Here is a 15,166-nt window from a genome sequence, read left to right on the forward strand (position 1 = left end):
CTAAATTTGTGTGGACAACTGCATAGAAAATTGTTCCATTTACTAAAATAGGTAATATAGGAAGTTAGTTAGACATACTTGGTGGAAATGATGTTGATTTGGAAGAAGAAAGCAGCTAAAAATGGATCTGAAATTCAGGAAAAGGTATTATCTGGAAAAAGAAATTGGAGTCCTCAACCCAGAAGTAGTGGTTAAGGTCATAGGTTTGGATGAGATCATTTAGGGAGAATGAACAGAGTAGAAATGACACGGAGGCCATTCTCAAACCTCATTTCTCACCATATTTCTTCTCTCTGCCTATAATGAACTTCTTGTAATTCCTTGAATATTCTATTGTCTGCTGCATCTCAGAACCCTAGCACATGTCCTACCAGAAATGCTCTTCTACCTTTCCTGTATTCCAAGACTCAATTCAAGTGTCAGTCTTCAATGGCCTCCCTCACAAGCCTCCCCTAAAAGACAGATGCTCTCATAATACCCTGCTATTACTTCTACTACAGCACTTATCATATTATATTGTAATTGTTTACTGTTCTCTCTTTCCTACAGGACTGGGTTCTCCAAGCACAGAGGCCCCATCTTACTTCATCTTTGTGTTTTCAGCATCTAGCACAATGTATGACACACAGAAGAAAGTCAACAAAAATCTGTAGAATAAATGAAGCCTATCTAGGATAACAGTAACTCTCTGCTACAGCTCTAGTGGCAGCCTCATCAACAAACAATAAACTCTTACACAGTAGTATATACAAACTCTTTTCATAGTAGGCACAATTTTCTGGCATAGGAGTCTTGGTCAATTCCAGACACAGCTGCTTTTCCTACAGTTTAGTGCCCTCTTCTACATCCAGGTCAATCTATGAAAGCTTGTCTATCACACACATATACATAAGCACACATGCTGTATCTCCTTAGGCCTGTGATGTTTGGGCAAGTTTATCCTGGTATACCCTCTCATACCCTTTGCCCTTCCTATCTCTGAACTCTGGGGGAGACAGATAAATACCTTCTCCCTGAATTACTGATACACATACTCCCTTTATACATATATTTTCTTTGCCTTGGGGCATAGACCCACCTCACCTCAGCTGAGAGAGGAAAGCAACAAATCACTGCATACTACCCCACTTAAGGACCTATTCACCCTGTCAGTGTGCCTTCATTAGCCTTCCCAAGAGTTAGCAGCCACTTCCCAAAACCCCAGGGGAGCCTCACGTCATGGCCTGATATATGGACTCGATGCCATAGCGCATGGCAAATTCATCCACAATTTCTTGGGCAGTCTCATCAAAGTACACCTTCCATGCATCGTCTCCTCGAGCCTCAGGGATCAGGACTCCTCCACTACCCTGAATGTCTGTGAGGTAATGGAAAAGGTTCTGCAGGAGACAGAGCAAAGGAAAGAGTTAAATACATATTAAAAATAAAACCAAAATCTGGTGGTAAAGTCCAGGATAATGTGAATAGGGTTCCAAAGAAATTCTTTTGAGTCATTGCTCAATAGGCCTTCACATGAGTCAAAGAACAAAGACTGGGACTCTTTCTTGGGCTGTCCAGGGTAGCACGGCGAATAAGAAACAGGCCCCAGATCTTCAACCATCCCGCAATCCCATTTATTGTCAGAGGTCTTCCCAGCACTGCTTTCTGACACCCCATCTACCAAAGGCTGGCTCACCTCATGAAGGCACGTATATTGCACATGATACGGTGCTACCTTCTCCTCCCCCTTGATCTCCACACTGATTTGCAGTCGGATAGCCCCTGAGACAGCTGATTTATCTGTCCTCTTCTCTAGGAAGAAAAGAAGACCAGAGATTGACACCAATGCAACTATGGATAGTGCAGACAGCCCCCATATTGGCTTAATCCAAGGAAAAAGAGGCATTAATCCAAGGTGCACCTAACAGAGTGAACTCACTCCAGAGACCACATAGTCTACAAATACCCCAAATATCCCCAATATTAATTCCATAAGAGAATAGGGAGCTAAAGCCATTAGAGAGGAGCATGAAGATTAAAGGGCCCTTCTGAAATCTGAAGAGGGTCTAGCCAGAGTGAGTTCTAGCCACTTCCACTCCTCTGTCCCCATCTTTACTCATGGTCAGTTATCTGGAGGTACGACAGACTCTGTATGCTTTAGGGACTGAGTGATGGTTTTGGTAGACAGGATTTTCCCCAGATTTCCCATTCATGCTCTCCCTTCCCAGCAAATTTCTCTGGTCCTGTTTCCTCACCCAAGTTGTACCAGACGTCCATCTCGCCACTCAGTGTCCGAACCTCAATAATGGTTTGGCCAAGGAAATCATCAGACTCTCGCTTAAGCCGCTGCTTTACTCTTGACTTGATGTCATCATCCTCATCCCATACACGTACCTTAATGCGGTCAGAAGAGTTATGGCACTCACTGTGAGAGAAATAGGCAGGCTCTGATTGGGACCAACCAAGTAGCACCCGTTCCTATTACTTCTAATTCCCTCCGAAAACTCCATCAACTGTACTTGAGGCCTTGCAGAGGAAGAGAAGGAATCAGGGAACAGTGGTACTAAAGCTCTAAGTGAGCCAAACTAGCCTAGTCAGCCTGGGTGGCTCTATATACCATTATCTAGTCTTTATTGCCTTGACACAAAAAAGGAGTAGATAGAAGAGTAATTAGAGACAATTCTGATTTCCTGTGCTGCTAGCTGTATCAACAACACTAACAGGAGAACAGATGGACAAATGCTACAGAGCCACAGGAAGTGACTGCCATTTCCCTTCCCAGAGTCAGTAAAGGTGTCAATGTTCATGATATGTCCATCTGGTCATATCTGCTTAGCTTTCCATCTAGCTCCCCCATCCATCTAGGTATGTGCTTGGTGAACTTCAATCATTCTTTAAAACCCAGGTGAACTGTCATTTCTATGAGGTTTGCTTTGGAAAAGGGAGTTTGGTCAGGAACCCCCCTCATGCTCTCCTTCCCTCACAGTTGCTTGGTGGATCCTATCACCTCATACATGTGTTGTACTTGACAAAATTTTCTACTTCTTTCTGTGTTCTCATACTATTTTTGCACATTCCATTAAAATATTATAGTATAACTGCTGGTCTACTGAAAAATAGCCAAATCAACAAGGAGCTTCTTAAAAGCAGAGATTGTCTTACACATTTTAGATACACAGTATCATCTACAGTGTCTTGTACAGAATAGGGGCTTAATAAATCATTTACTAAAATGGATGAAAACAGACAAAATTGACTACAGACTCAATTCATTTAAAATCCATCATAAGAAAAATTCAAGCGGGAACCTCTTAGATTCTCCAAAGGAGTAGGTGCTTCTCCTAGTAACTATTGCCTCTGGACTGAAGGCCAATTTTACTAGGCCTCAATCCCTTTCCACATGAGTTCTCCAAGGAGCCAATGGGAAGATTATCTCTATATAAACTAACTTGTTCATTAGATAATTCAGGCTCTAAGTCCTGGTCCTAGGCCTTAGGTGTGTGACAAAGCATCTGGATTCTCCACACATTAGTCTGTGTCCTAGACTAGAGCTTGCCATTTTTTCAACAACCATTTTGTACTGTCTTATGAAATAGTCTGTAAGAAAGTAAGACAATGGAAAAAGGAGTGGGGGTGGAAGCTGAGAAAGAAAAAAAAAGCAGAGCTTTTTAAGGGAAACAGAAGCTTTTCCAGATCGCAGATTTCTATCTTCAAGCCAGAATTACCAAGTTGTAGGACATGGGCATTCCTTCCCAACTCTCCAGAAGGTTCTAATCCTTCCTAGGCAGAATAGCAAGGCTGAAGTGGACACAACAGGGTGGCCAGCCTCTGGCTCTGTTATTGAGCAGTAGTAAAGTCTAACACCAGAAAAAGCAGTACGTAATACCCTGGAGCCCCTTTAATAGCCCTAGTTAAAATAGCGCCTGGGTAAAGTAACCCTGATACAATAGTCCATGAGAAGAAACCCAGAAAATAAATGACTGCTGCCCAATTGAAGCCTATGAGAAATAGATTTTCTCCAGTGTTTCTGCCCTATCCCTCTTAAAAAAAAAAAAGTATTTAAAGTAATCTCTACACCCAATGTGGGGTTTGAAATTATGACCCCGAAATCAAGAGTTGCATGCTCCACTGACAGTGCCAGCCAGGTGCCCTGCCTCATCCATCTTAAGGTCCAAGCCAAGGATAATAGGACTTAATGCTACTTCTAAAATACTTATAGTCTCAGGTAAGACAAAGCCCTCTGTTACTTACAAATGAAACTTCTCTTCCCAAACAGGGTTCAGATTCCCAAAAATAGTCTTGGTACGCTTCTTGGTTTTGCCCACTTGCACAGTCACGTAAGGGTCACTGGATCCTGTCTTGTCCTTGGCTTGTAGGCCCTGGGCACACACCACTGGAATCCAAATACAGAGGAGGAGGCTTTAGAGCATGCTCAAGAAGTCAGAAGTCTTCCATAGCACTACTCATATGTTCTCCATCTTAGAGCAGCGTCATCTGCTCCTTGCACAGGAACACAAATCTTCTCACTCTTCCACATCTATGCTTAGCCCTGGGCTACCAGTCTTTCTCTGAAAGGCTGGCCCAAGAATCCCACCTCCTCAGCAGTGCATCAACTGGTCACCTACCCTTACACACTGATACATACGTGCTTCAGCCACACCCACCCACCTAGTAAAGCACTAGCTTGTTTATTAATCTCCTATTGATCCCGTTTCTCCCTCCCCCAGCTCTTGTAATATCAAACTGTCAACCACATCTATAACATCAGATTGTTACAAATCCTTCATTATAATTCATATCATTTGTAGGTGCTGGTCTTGCTCTCCCAACACCCGATGGCACCAGGTCCTAGAAGAGGAGGGGTGATGACTAGTGAGGCCCTCCTTCTCTTAATTCTATCTTCTTTCTCCCCAGCCCCCTGCTCCCTCAAACTCAGGATGCTTCTTCCCCAGGTTCCTCCCCATAGCCTAGGCCTTCCTGTCCCCTCAAACTTTGGCCTACTCACCAGTGATGGTAATCTTGGCCGACCATTTGGAGGTACCATCCAGTACACTCTGCTTCACTGTTTTCATCTGTTGCACATGGGCAACTTTGCTCACAGTAAAGACATCCCGGATAACTTCAAAGATCTCTGGCTTATTCCGCTCTCGTATCTTCATGCGGTCCTTCATGGCCATGATTATGTTCTGGGTCCGGTCCTCAGCTCCATGTTTAGAACTCTTTTCTGCAGCCCCTGAAGGATGGCCAGAGACAGAAAGTAAAGTAACCAATAGGCCACCCACCAGACAAAGGGTCAGGCTGAGGAATGGGACTTATGAGAGGTCACTGAGAAGTGGAAGAAGCTTAAGACTGGGATAGCTCTGAGAAGAGCTCATCAATATGGGACCTGCTGAAGTATAATTCCTGGCTGGTGGAATTCAAAATGCAATTCAAAGGGCAGCACAAACTTGGTAATTATTATGGAAGTTTATTACACTATTCCACTTAGATATATGTTGAATTTTTCATTAAAAAAGAAAACAAAACAGTGTAGCTAAGCCTGCAGTTGGCCTGGTCTTTCTTCTACACTAGGTGGTGGTTGAGAGATACCCTTCAAGTTTAAGGCCAAAATATCCCCAATGGGTATTGCAGTTATGAGGGAGGGTTGGTGAGTAGGCCTGACAACTCGACCAATCTCATTCAACTTCCAAAACACGATATAGATCCCAGAATTAATTATACACTGGATTCTGCCTCAGGGCTCTAATATCTTTAATCTCATAAAATAATGTAGTATGGTAAGAATAATGTAGTATAGTAGTATGGTAAAAAAGAGCACACTCCTCTGATGTATTTCACCATATGGGCTTGTCATAAAGGGGCCAATCTCTCCTTTACTGGCCTTGCGGATTGGTTATCTCTCTCTATTCTCCAAAGACTTAGGCCTTTTCTACAAGACCTGGAGCAAAAATTAAGACCAACATCTGAGTCCTAACCCTGCAAAGATGGCAAGCAGATCTGTCCAGGGAAGCCCATAAAAGGGCATTTTATTCTACTCCGCACTTTACAGAAGCCTTAGGCAAAAAGAGATTTCCTGATAAATTAAAAAAATGACCTGGGTTGCACCCTAGTCTTGCCATTTAGCACATCCCATACACTGCTACTTCCTTGGACTGGGACCTCTGGAAGGCCCTTGAGGAAAAAGCTGACACCTTTGCTATGAAGCAGTATTTCAGAAAGTTTCCAGCAAGCAGCCTATGCAGCCTGCCTGGCTGCTAGTTCTTAGTAATTAAAGCAAGAGTCTGCTGGGGCGCCTGGGTGGCTCAGTTGGTTAAGCATCCAACTTCAGCTCAAGTCATATCTCACAGTCCATGGGTTCGAGCCCCGTGTTGGGGTCTGTGCTGATAGCTCAGGGCCTGGAGCCTGCTTCAGATTCTGTGTCTCCCTCTCTCTTTGCCCCTACCCTGCTCGCTCTGTCTCTGACTCTCAAAATAAAGACATAAAAGAACATTTTAAAAAATTAAATAAAAACTAAAAAAAAAAAAAGCAAGAGTCTGTTGGCATCTGTGCTTGCACCCCCTTATGATGGATCTGTGCAAAGTCATCACCAGCATTCATCTTCCGTCTTTTCAGAGCCCCATCTCTTCCACTGACTTGTTCTACCTGTTTCTTCATAGTCATGGTGCCAGCACCAATCTAGGGCCCTTTACACAAAGACATTTTTAGTGAACAATTCATTGAGGCCTCTCCCTGGGCCCCATTTATGCCACATATCTTTATTTGGGATAATGAAGTGCTTGTGAGTCTAAAGGTGACCTTTCTTTCTCCTACAATAATCCTTGAAGTTTTCATTGCTATGACTTGGCTCTGAGTAACAAGTGGAAGACCTGAGGGGCAAGGCAATACTTTCCCACATCTCTAACCCTTGCTCCCACTGAGAGCCAGCCACAGTGTTTACAAGCCCTGCAGGAGCAGAGCAAGGAGACAAGAACTTGGAGGGCTACTAACTCCTTTGGCAGAAACTTGTTGCTTTTTCTGCTCCTATTCTCCCCAGTCCATGATGGCAGCATGAATCACATATTTGGTCAGGGCGTTGGGAGTCTGGCACATTCTCCTCTAGGACCTCTGCCTGATCCATTTGTCACTTCTGTTCCCAGCACTGTTGTCTAAAAGCTGCATCTATAAGCCAGGAATAATGCTGCCTTCCCTGGGTCCTAGGGTCTATACCTCAAGAGGTTCTTCTGTGAAGCCTAGAACCTCACAGAACTCTCTCTTCCCAATAGTTTCGGTCCCCAATTAAACATGCTCTAGTCATTTGGCAATATGTAGTCTAGTGGCAATATGGCCACTGCAGTGTGTACACTACTCAAGCACAGCTTCTGGGATCATCTGAATCCTGGAAGAGATTCTAGTTCTGCCAGAGGGGCACAGAAAGCTCAAAATTTGTTTTCCTAAAGGTGCTTAAGACAGTGCTGTAAGACCTGTTATTTGGAAAGGTAATGCCCCTTGACTCAGGGCCCTAGTTTCTTTGAAAAAGAAAGAACTTCATAATCAGGTAGACTAGAGTAATGATAGTCCAGCCATCCTAGCTCTTTGTTGCAAGACTATTTGGGAGAGGCCGTGCTGCCCCCTCATCCCACAGGAACACTCACGTTGCAGGCAGTCGGCATTGAGCAGGTCCTGGCACTTCTCATGGCACTTGACTCCACACTCGCTGCAGCGCATGCCCTGCCGGGCAATGCCCCAGAGCAGACCTTCACACTCATAGCAGTAGGTAGGGGTAGTCGCTGTCCAGACCTCAAAGTTGTGGGGTGTGGTACACGAGATGGGGTAGATTAAGGCCTGCAGGGTTTTCTTATACACGTGGGATTTCTGAAAGACACATACCCCATCACCCGCCAGCAACTTTAGGTCTCTGCAAAGAGATACCAGAACTGAGACCCCTGCAGGGTAATCAAGACCCTGGTTTCTCCTCTGGCAATAAAGGAGATACTCTAGCCTGGCCCAGCCCACAGCCAAGAAAGAAGCCTGTCAATGTCATGTGCTCCAGGTCATCCAAGAGAGATCTGACCTGAATGCTATGTCTGAACCTTTTCTCAGCATTCCAACTTTCTAGGAAAACAGAGTCCTAGGCCCATCATAAAACCCTGAGTTCAGTGGTCACATACTGCAACGTAAGACTTGGGCTTACCTCTGTTCTGGCCCCTTGTGTCTTCTACTTATGTTTCATTAATAAAGTGTGCCTAACACTGATGAATTCTCATTTAGAGCCTCTATCAGTCTTTAGGCCAATGAATTCATGAGAGCCCATGGGTCACTTACCAGCTCTTCATCCTTGAGAGATGTGCGTGTAGCCATTGCAGAAGTAATTCCTGCCTTCCGGGACTGGACCAATGACTATGAGAAAAGACCTGATGTCAGCCCTGGCTATTGCCAAGGGCTGGCAAAGTCCTGGGAAGGGAGTTTCAGTGACCAAAGTGATTTGACTACTTGACTTACTACCTTCTCTCTAATTTTATTGTCATTCACAAGAACTGCCCATGGGTAATCGGTAATAAGATTCCCAAGTTAAGATCCAAAACACAAGGCCCTCAGGAGACTGTTCTAACAATGTTAGAATGACACTTTTCTTAGGGTGTCATTCTATCACCTATCTGGTGATAGGTCATTCTATCACCTATCATCCAAAAACTTTCTCTTTCCTTCACTCTTTTTAGGTTTCCTACCCTTTGTTTATAGGAATACAAAGGAAAATGACAAGTTTAGAGTTACAGTAGGAAATAGGTCATTCACAATAGAATAAACTATATCAGAGTCACATTTAAGAACCATTACTGAGAACAATTCCATGCTATCCTTTATCCATGGGTACCACCCCATGCCCACACAATCCCAGGTGGCTATAGAGGCCAGCAGCCCAAGTGAACAAGACACTCAGCCAAAGGGGCAACGTAACCTCAGTCAAATCAACCAGGGCAGGGGGTTAAGTCTGAGAGCTGGGACTGCTCTGTTAGCCAAACTCTTGTGTAGAGGGGCCTCATGTTATCCGCTAAGCCCAAGCTTTAGGGACAGCCTCTGGAGTGAGTATTGGGTAGATAGGAGGTATATCGGCCTAAACAGGAGAAACTGTTGGGAAGGGCCCAGGTAGTTTGAGATTCTTACAGAGGATGGAAAGGGGCTCTGGAGACACTCACCATAGCCTGTGCAGAGGAGAGCAGAGAAAGGAACAACATGGTGTTAAAGTCACCCCCAAAAGCATGAAAAAAACTTGTAGAGGCAACTGAGAGGTTCTTCCCAGTAGCTGATCAATGTAGGAAACAACATCCCAACCCCCTCTGCCTCTATCCACTAAAAATTATCTTCAACCCAGCCAGCTATCCAGAGCCTAGAGCTTCTACCCTAAGGAGAGTTATACCAGAAAGTGAAATATAGGCAAGATTAAAATATGGAGGACAGAAGCAGGACATGACAAAGACACTGCTACCCAACTAGTGAAGCAAAGAAGAGCAGGTATGCAAGAAGGTGAGGGTGGGGTATAAGCAGAGAAAAAGAAGGAAAAAAGATATTGAAGATAAAGAAAGTAATAAGAAAACATGGTATTAGAACTCATCTTCATCCAACCAGCTTGATGGTAAGAGGAAAGGTACCTTAGAAAAGAGGAAAAAGAGAAAGGAAAAGATACACAGGCAGTAGGAAAGAAAGGAAGGAAGGATAGTAAAAAATGATAAAGAGAAAATGGCAGAGGATAATTCCATTCAGCCAACTAAGAAGAGAGAAACTGGTGGGGGAGGGGAGAAAGCAGGAAATGGAAGAGAAATGGGAAAAAGAATGCACAGAAAAAGCAAAATAGACGGAATGGGGGGGAGGACAGAAAACAAGAGCAGAAAATGGTAATAAGAAAAGGGGTTCAAGTCTTACTGAACTTCTAGTTTTAGAGATCTACGATTTTGGGAGAGCGTGGGCCCCACTTCAACTCCTACTACCCACTAGGCTATGCAAAATTCCTCGAGTTGGTCCTGCTGCAGGAGGTATGATCCAAGATGGGAGCTTCCAGTCATCCTGGAGGTCTTGAGATCAGCTTTAACTCCTAAGCCTCTTTCAATTCAATTCCACATTTTTTTATCATTACCTCTCAGTGCCAGACTCTGAGTTAAGTATTAGGGACACAAAAATTCTCCAGCAAGTCTATGTCTTGGGAGGAGATTATTAGTTTATATCTAAGGAGTAGCATCAGTGGTGCTCATTGCTAAACTCAATGATCTAGGTCAAGGCTAGAGGCAGTTTCCATTCCGGGTCATCAAAGGAGGCTGTAGAGAAACCCAGAGGAACAAAATACCTAGAAGACAACTCTGGAACCCAGCTTTGAGGGCCCAAGCTATAGTTCCAGGTAGGAGCTTTAGCTAATGAAGAACCTGGGGCTCTAATGAGGAAATAAGGTCCAACTAAGGTCTCATCACTAAGTCTCAGTGAAGCTTTAAGTGATTGATCTTCAGACCAATTTTTATCACTAAATGGACCAGTACCAGTCCTGATAAATTGCCAAGGCCTAATGGGGGATATCGCAACCCTACAGCCTAAGTCTGCAAAGAGTCACTCACCAGATCACTGACAAGTGGCAGTGGCTTCTTTCTCCGTAGATCTGGCATGCTGTCAATGCCATAGAGCCCTCCAGCTGGCCTAAGGAGAGAAGAAAACATGTCAGGGCTTGTTACTGGCAGGTTCAGTGTTCTATTCTTCTTGCTCACTCTCTCCCCAGAGGAAGACGAACTGATTTCCACCATGTGCCTTTGAGAGGGGTAAGGAAGACACAAAGTGAGAGGAAATAAAGCCATGGAATGATGAGCAATGGAATCTGCTCTCAGGGTGCCCCTCCATGTTTCTTTCTATAATTTTTGTCAAAAACAGGGAGATCTTTTATCCCACGACAACACTTAAGGCACCTCTGTATATTTGAAGGCCCTAGTGCTGCATAATGCAAGGAGGGAATTCGTAGTTAAGAGGGCCCCTCCCTACACTCAGGGCAGAGACACTCCTCCCCAAAGGTGTTTCCTGGCCTGTGCTAGAACAGAAACCACAGGAATAGCTCTACAGAAGAGCTGCTGCCTAGGTGAGAAAGACTGCTAATGACATGTAGAAGGCAACCTTCTCCATCCTGAGTAAGAGAGTCACCAGTTCTGTCCATTCAAGCCTCCTGAAGAAAAAGGTTTCCGTGGAAAGAGGAGCTTGCATAACCAAGTAGAGGTAGGGAAAGTGGGATAGGAAACTTCCAAAAGACCATTTAGAGGGGGAAACAAAGAAAATTTAGGAAGGAAACAACAAAAGGACTCTAAGTCTGGCCTAGCCCTGTGGATACATCAGTAGGGACCAGGAAAAAAAAAATTACAGCTGAAGCAACTGGAGATTTCTAAAACTTTATACCATTTCTATGCGTATTAATTTCATTGTTCTTTGCCATTTCTTCCATAACTATATGAATAAAATTACAGAGAATGTCTTACAACACTATTCTCACAATGAGATAACCTGGGTTTTAGACCCAACTTTTCTAACTCACTCTATGTCCTTTGCCAAAATTCCTTCCTTTCTTTGGGTCTTGATGCCAATTCAATAAAACAAGGGGAATAAACTACAAAATTTCTCCAGCCTTTTAGAAGCTGTCATTTTGAATCTCAATGAAAAGAACTCATATACTTGACTCTAATGAAAAGAAGGAGATGGGGAAGGTGGTAAGGTAATTAGGTGGTTCACCATAACCGATCTGAAAAGAGACATGCTGCAGAAGAAAAGTACTGCCAGTTAGCTATATAGGCAAAGAATGGAGCCATAAATTAGATCAAGGCCAAGAGGTGGAACAGACAACCTGCTATGTTGATGTCTAATAAATTAGCTTCCTGAGCACAGGAAATGAGCTTTGCTTTCAATGAGACTACCAGACCTAGGGAAGTTCTAAAGTTGTGACAGCTTCCAAGGACTAAGCTGAAGGAAAGGAAAGATGACAGGGAGACATTTAGAAAATCACTGTATGGCCTCATTAAAAAATAGCTTAGATATGTTCCAATGTCATGTATGTATTTTACAATCATTAGAAGAAAAAAGCTGAAGTCCTGAAGAAGGGCTGTTAAAGAAGCAAGTTTGTGGCTAATTCTAAAAACTATAGTATGCACCACTAAAGGTTCTTGCAACATGAATGAGCTTTAGACAAGAGAAAAAAGGATAGCTCATTCACATGACCTATTTAAAAAAAATCACAAGGAAAAAGAACATGTAAAAATATAGTAGATAATTTTATGATCTGTTCTTATTTCTTCCCTGATCATGAGAAAGAAAAGCAGCTACTTGGGAATTCTCATGTCAAAAGGCCTTTATAGGACAAGGAGAGAAGGAAGATTCTGAGAAATAATGGACAGTGTATGTGCCAGGGGGATGTGGGGGAGGGCACTTAAACTCTCTCTTAAGTTGAGCAGCTTAAAATGACTCTGCTGCAATCACATGGGTCTGAAACTCCCAAACATGAAGCACAGACAGCACACATAGAGCTCCTAAGGGATGCTACTTATGCCTTGACTAGAGTAGAACAGAATAAGTAGGTGACTCACAACAGCTGAAGCAGGACAGAGACCAGAGAATAATCTAATCAGGTATACTATCGACAACAGAATAAAAAAGTGTGTCAAATGCAGATATTTTTCTAGTTTCCTCTTCTACCTAAAAGGTTTATCACTAACTATAATGCAATGAGTCAGAAATTCTAGAGGCAAAGATAGGGAAGTCCCAAAGCTCCCTCCCCTGCCTCACGGAAACCATGCTATAAAGCTCTCTCTAATGTCTCTGAGGAGTCAATGTGCAAAGTTCTCTCCTCTCCTCAGAGAACCAACCAATCTCTATAGCAGAGCCTCTTCTTTCCCAGGATTCAACTTACGGAGTGTTTTCTACTGTTTCTCAGGGGAAAAACTAGAAGCAGCATGAGAGACTAGAAAATCTACAGAAACCTTGTAGGGAATCACTTACCCTCCTGGGAGCCACTGGGGCAGAGAGGGGTTACCATCATCTGGAATCTTTAAAGAGACACAGAAAAAAAGTTAGATCCTAGAAAAGATGGGAGACAGCCATATTTCTTTGGTCAGGCAGTGAGTAGTAAAGTAGGAATCTCAGAGAAGTATAGGTCATATACAGAATGTGGTGACATAGCCAGACTAATGTCTAAGCAAATGCCCTGATCAGCCACAGCAATAAGCAGGTTGCCAAACTGAGCACTACTTTGTCTCCCTTCTCCTCAGTGAATAGGAAGGATACAAGGTCAAGCTCTAAGGCTAAGGTCCACTGGGAGTGTGAGAACTACCAGAACTTACACCCCCCTCATACAATCCACTGGTGTATGTAACAGTAAGCCAAGGGCCCCCCCCCCCCAAAAATCTACTTGGGCCTCACTTAAGCAAAAGGACCACTTTATATAGAGTCTGGCCTCTTTCTAGTTATATTCCTAAATTCCCTTAGCTGTCACAGAGTAGTGATTTGGTCCTTCTGGATTCCCATCTCATCTTGGGATTTGACTTTACTTAAGTTCCTTGAAGCCATAACTCGCAGACACTCTACATCTGATAAGCTCTATATATGTGACAAGAAAACCCAGGGCAGATTGGATACTTAGATTATCATTCTGGTACACATTATGAGCTCTATAATGAGAAGTTGAAAACTGAGGTACCAAATAATTCAAAGAAGAAACCACCTGAAAACAGTTTTTAAAGGTTTCTCCACAAACAAGCCAACCCCCCCCAAAAAAAACCCAGAACAAGAAACATAAAAAACAAAACACAGAAAAAAAACCCAAAAACAAAGCAGTGTAGACAGAAAGTTCCAAAGCTTCTAGGGCTCTCTAGAGAACCAATGGTAAATGCTGTTTAGGGTCAACAGATCTAGTGCTAGCAGGTCTGGGGCTTCCTGCCCCCTCCTTGTTCCCCTGAACCCCCCAAAACTTTCCTGCCTCCTAAAACCTGGGCTCCAGTTAACTATCCTGGACCAAATGAGCTCCAGGACAAGGGAGACAAGAGTACGGTATTTAACTTTGTACAGCGGGTAAAGTTTTGGGAGAGCCCCAGATGGGAGAAGTTATAGATAAAATTAGGCAAAACATGGTGGAAAAGGGAGAGGTAGGATAGGCGTGGTATAGGTTGATGTAATTATCTTAAGTAAGAATTACCCTGGCTCAGCAGTAGGCTCAAGATGAACTTTGGATTTAAGACCCTTCTTAGACCCTTCTCAGGTTGTCTGGACTCAGGTTGTCTGTCTACTAACTACAGCCCTTTATGAACACATTTCACCTTATCTGGCTCTTTCCATGGTTCTGTGGGTGGGATGATCCTGGCAAAAGGACAGCTAGGCCCCAAAGGAAACCAGAAGTGGATAATACCAGCCCCCTAAGGTTGCTTTTGAGGGGTAGCCTATCCCTTAATCCCCAGATCCTACCAGCCAGAACTTACCTTCCCTTTGGAAACAGTCACTGTACTGAGCAGATTTTTATTTCCTACCTAAAATTAGATGTTTGCCAGAAACCACTGACCTTAAGGAAACAAAGTCACAAAAAGTCTCTGGGAACCAGGGTTCAACAAGCTCAGATCATACACATTTTCTGTGCTTAGAGGGGATAGTGGGTCTGTAGAAGACTGCAGATAAAAGCATAGAGCATGCACACACAGGTACTGAAGGAGGGCTGTGAGAGTAAAAGGAGGTCTAGATAAAGTACCTACAGCAGGTATACTCACAGACACAACTTATGCCTGAGAGAAACACAAGGTGATCATGGATCCTATCACACAGGGTGATAAAGCATGTGTGCACACCCATTTGAAGAAGGATTCAGTGTTCACCAGGGCCTAAATCACAGGCAAAAGCAAACCTCACGGTTTTCAAGAACCAGTGCCTACTTACAAGTAGAGAGCATGACTGATACAATGCATTCACATGGCATGGGGGAACCACATCACAGGTCTACAGAAGCTTGTGTTCACAAACCAAGAAACCTGCTCAGAAGCACAAAGCACATTCACACTTAGAGCCCCAGGCAAGAGGCACAAAATGCCTATAGCAAGTCCTGCTCTCAAATACAAAGTGTGTGCATGCTGGGCTCAGCAAGGGTTTACAGCATATGCCAACCTGCAGCAACAAGCAATAAATGGACAAACACTGTGCAAAATAGAAGAGAAGGGCA

At 43.6% G+C, this 15,166-nt stretch overlaps 1 protein-coding gene across 4 annotated transcripts in view; it reads right to left on the reverse strand.

The window, feature by feature from the left end:
* The window catches only part of UNC13B (unc-13 homolog B), a 215,387-nt gene that overhangs the window by 25,192 nt on the left and 175,029 nt on the right, over window positions 1–15,166 (reverse strand). For all 4 annotated transcript variants that reach the window (XM_077756252.1, XM_077756251.1, XM_077756250.1 and 1 more), the window contains 9 exons: window positions 12,967–13,013; window positions 10,557–10,635; window positions 8,281–8,355; window positions 7,611–7,830; window positions 4,985–5,212; window positions 4,231–4,372; window positions 2,235–2,404; window positions 1,676–1,791; window positions 1,216–1,379 (listed from right to left, as the gene is read on the reverse strand). In XM_077756252.1, the coding sequence (XP_077612378.1) occupies window positions 1,216–1,379; window positions 1,676–1,791; window positions 2,235–2,404; window positions 4,231–4,372; window positions 4,985–5,212; window positions 7,611–7,830; window positions 8,281–8,355; window positions 10,557–10,635; window positions 12,967–13,013 (1,241 nt within the window). The remainder of the gene's footprint in view (window positions 1–1,215; window positions 1,380–1,675; window positions 1,792–2,234; window positions 2,405–4,230; window positions 4,373–4,984; window positions 5,213–7,610; window positions 7,831–8,280; window positions 8,356–10,556; window positions 10,636–12,966; window positions 13,014–15,166) is intronic.

The sequence above is a fragment of the Crocuta crocuta genome, unplaced genomic scaffold, assembly GCF_008692635.1.
Source record: "Crocuta crocuta isolate KB4526 unplaced genomic scaffold, BGI_CrCroc_1.0 scaffold431, whole genome shotgun sequence".
In the NCBI taxonomy this organism is placed as follows: Eukaryota; Metazoa; Chordata; class Mammalia; order Carnivora; family Hyaenidae; genus Crocuta; species Crocuta crocuta.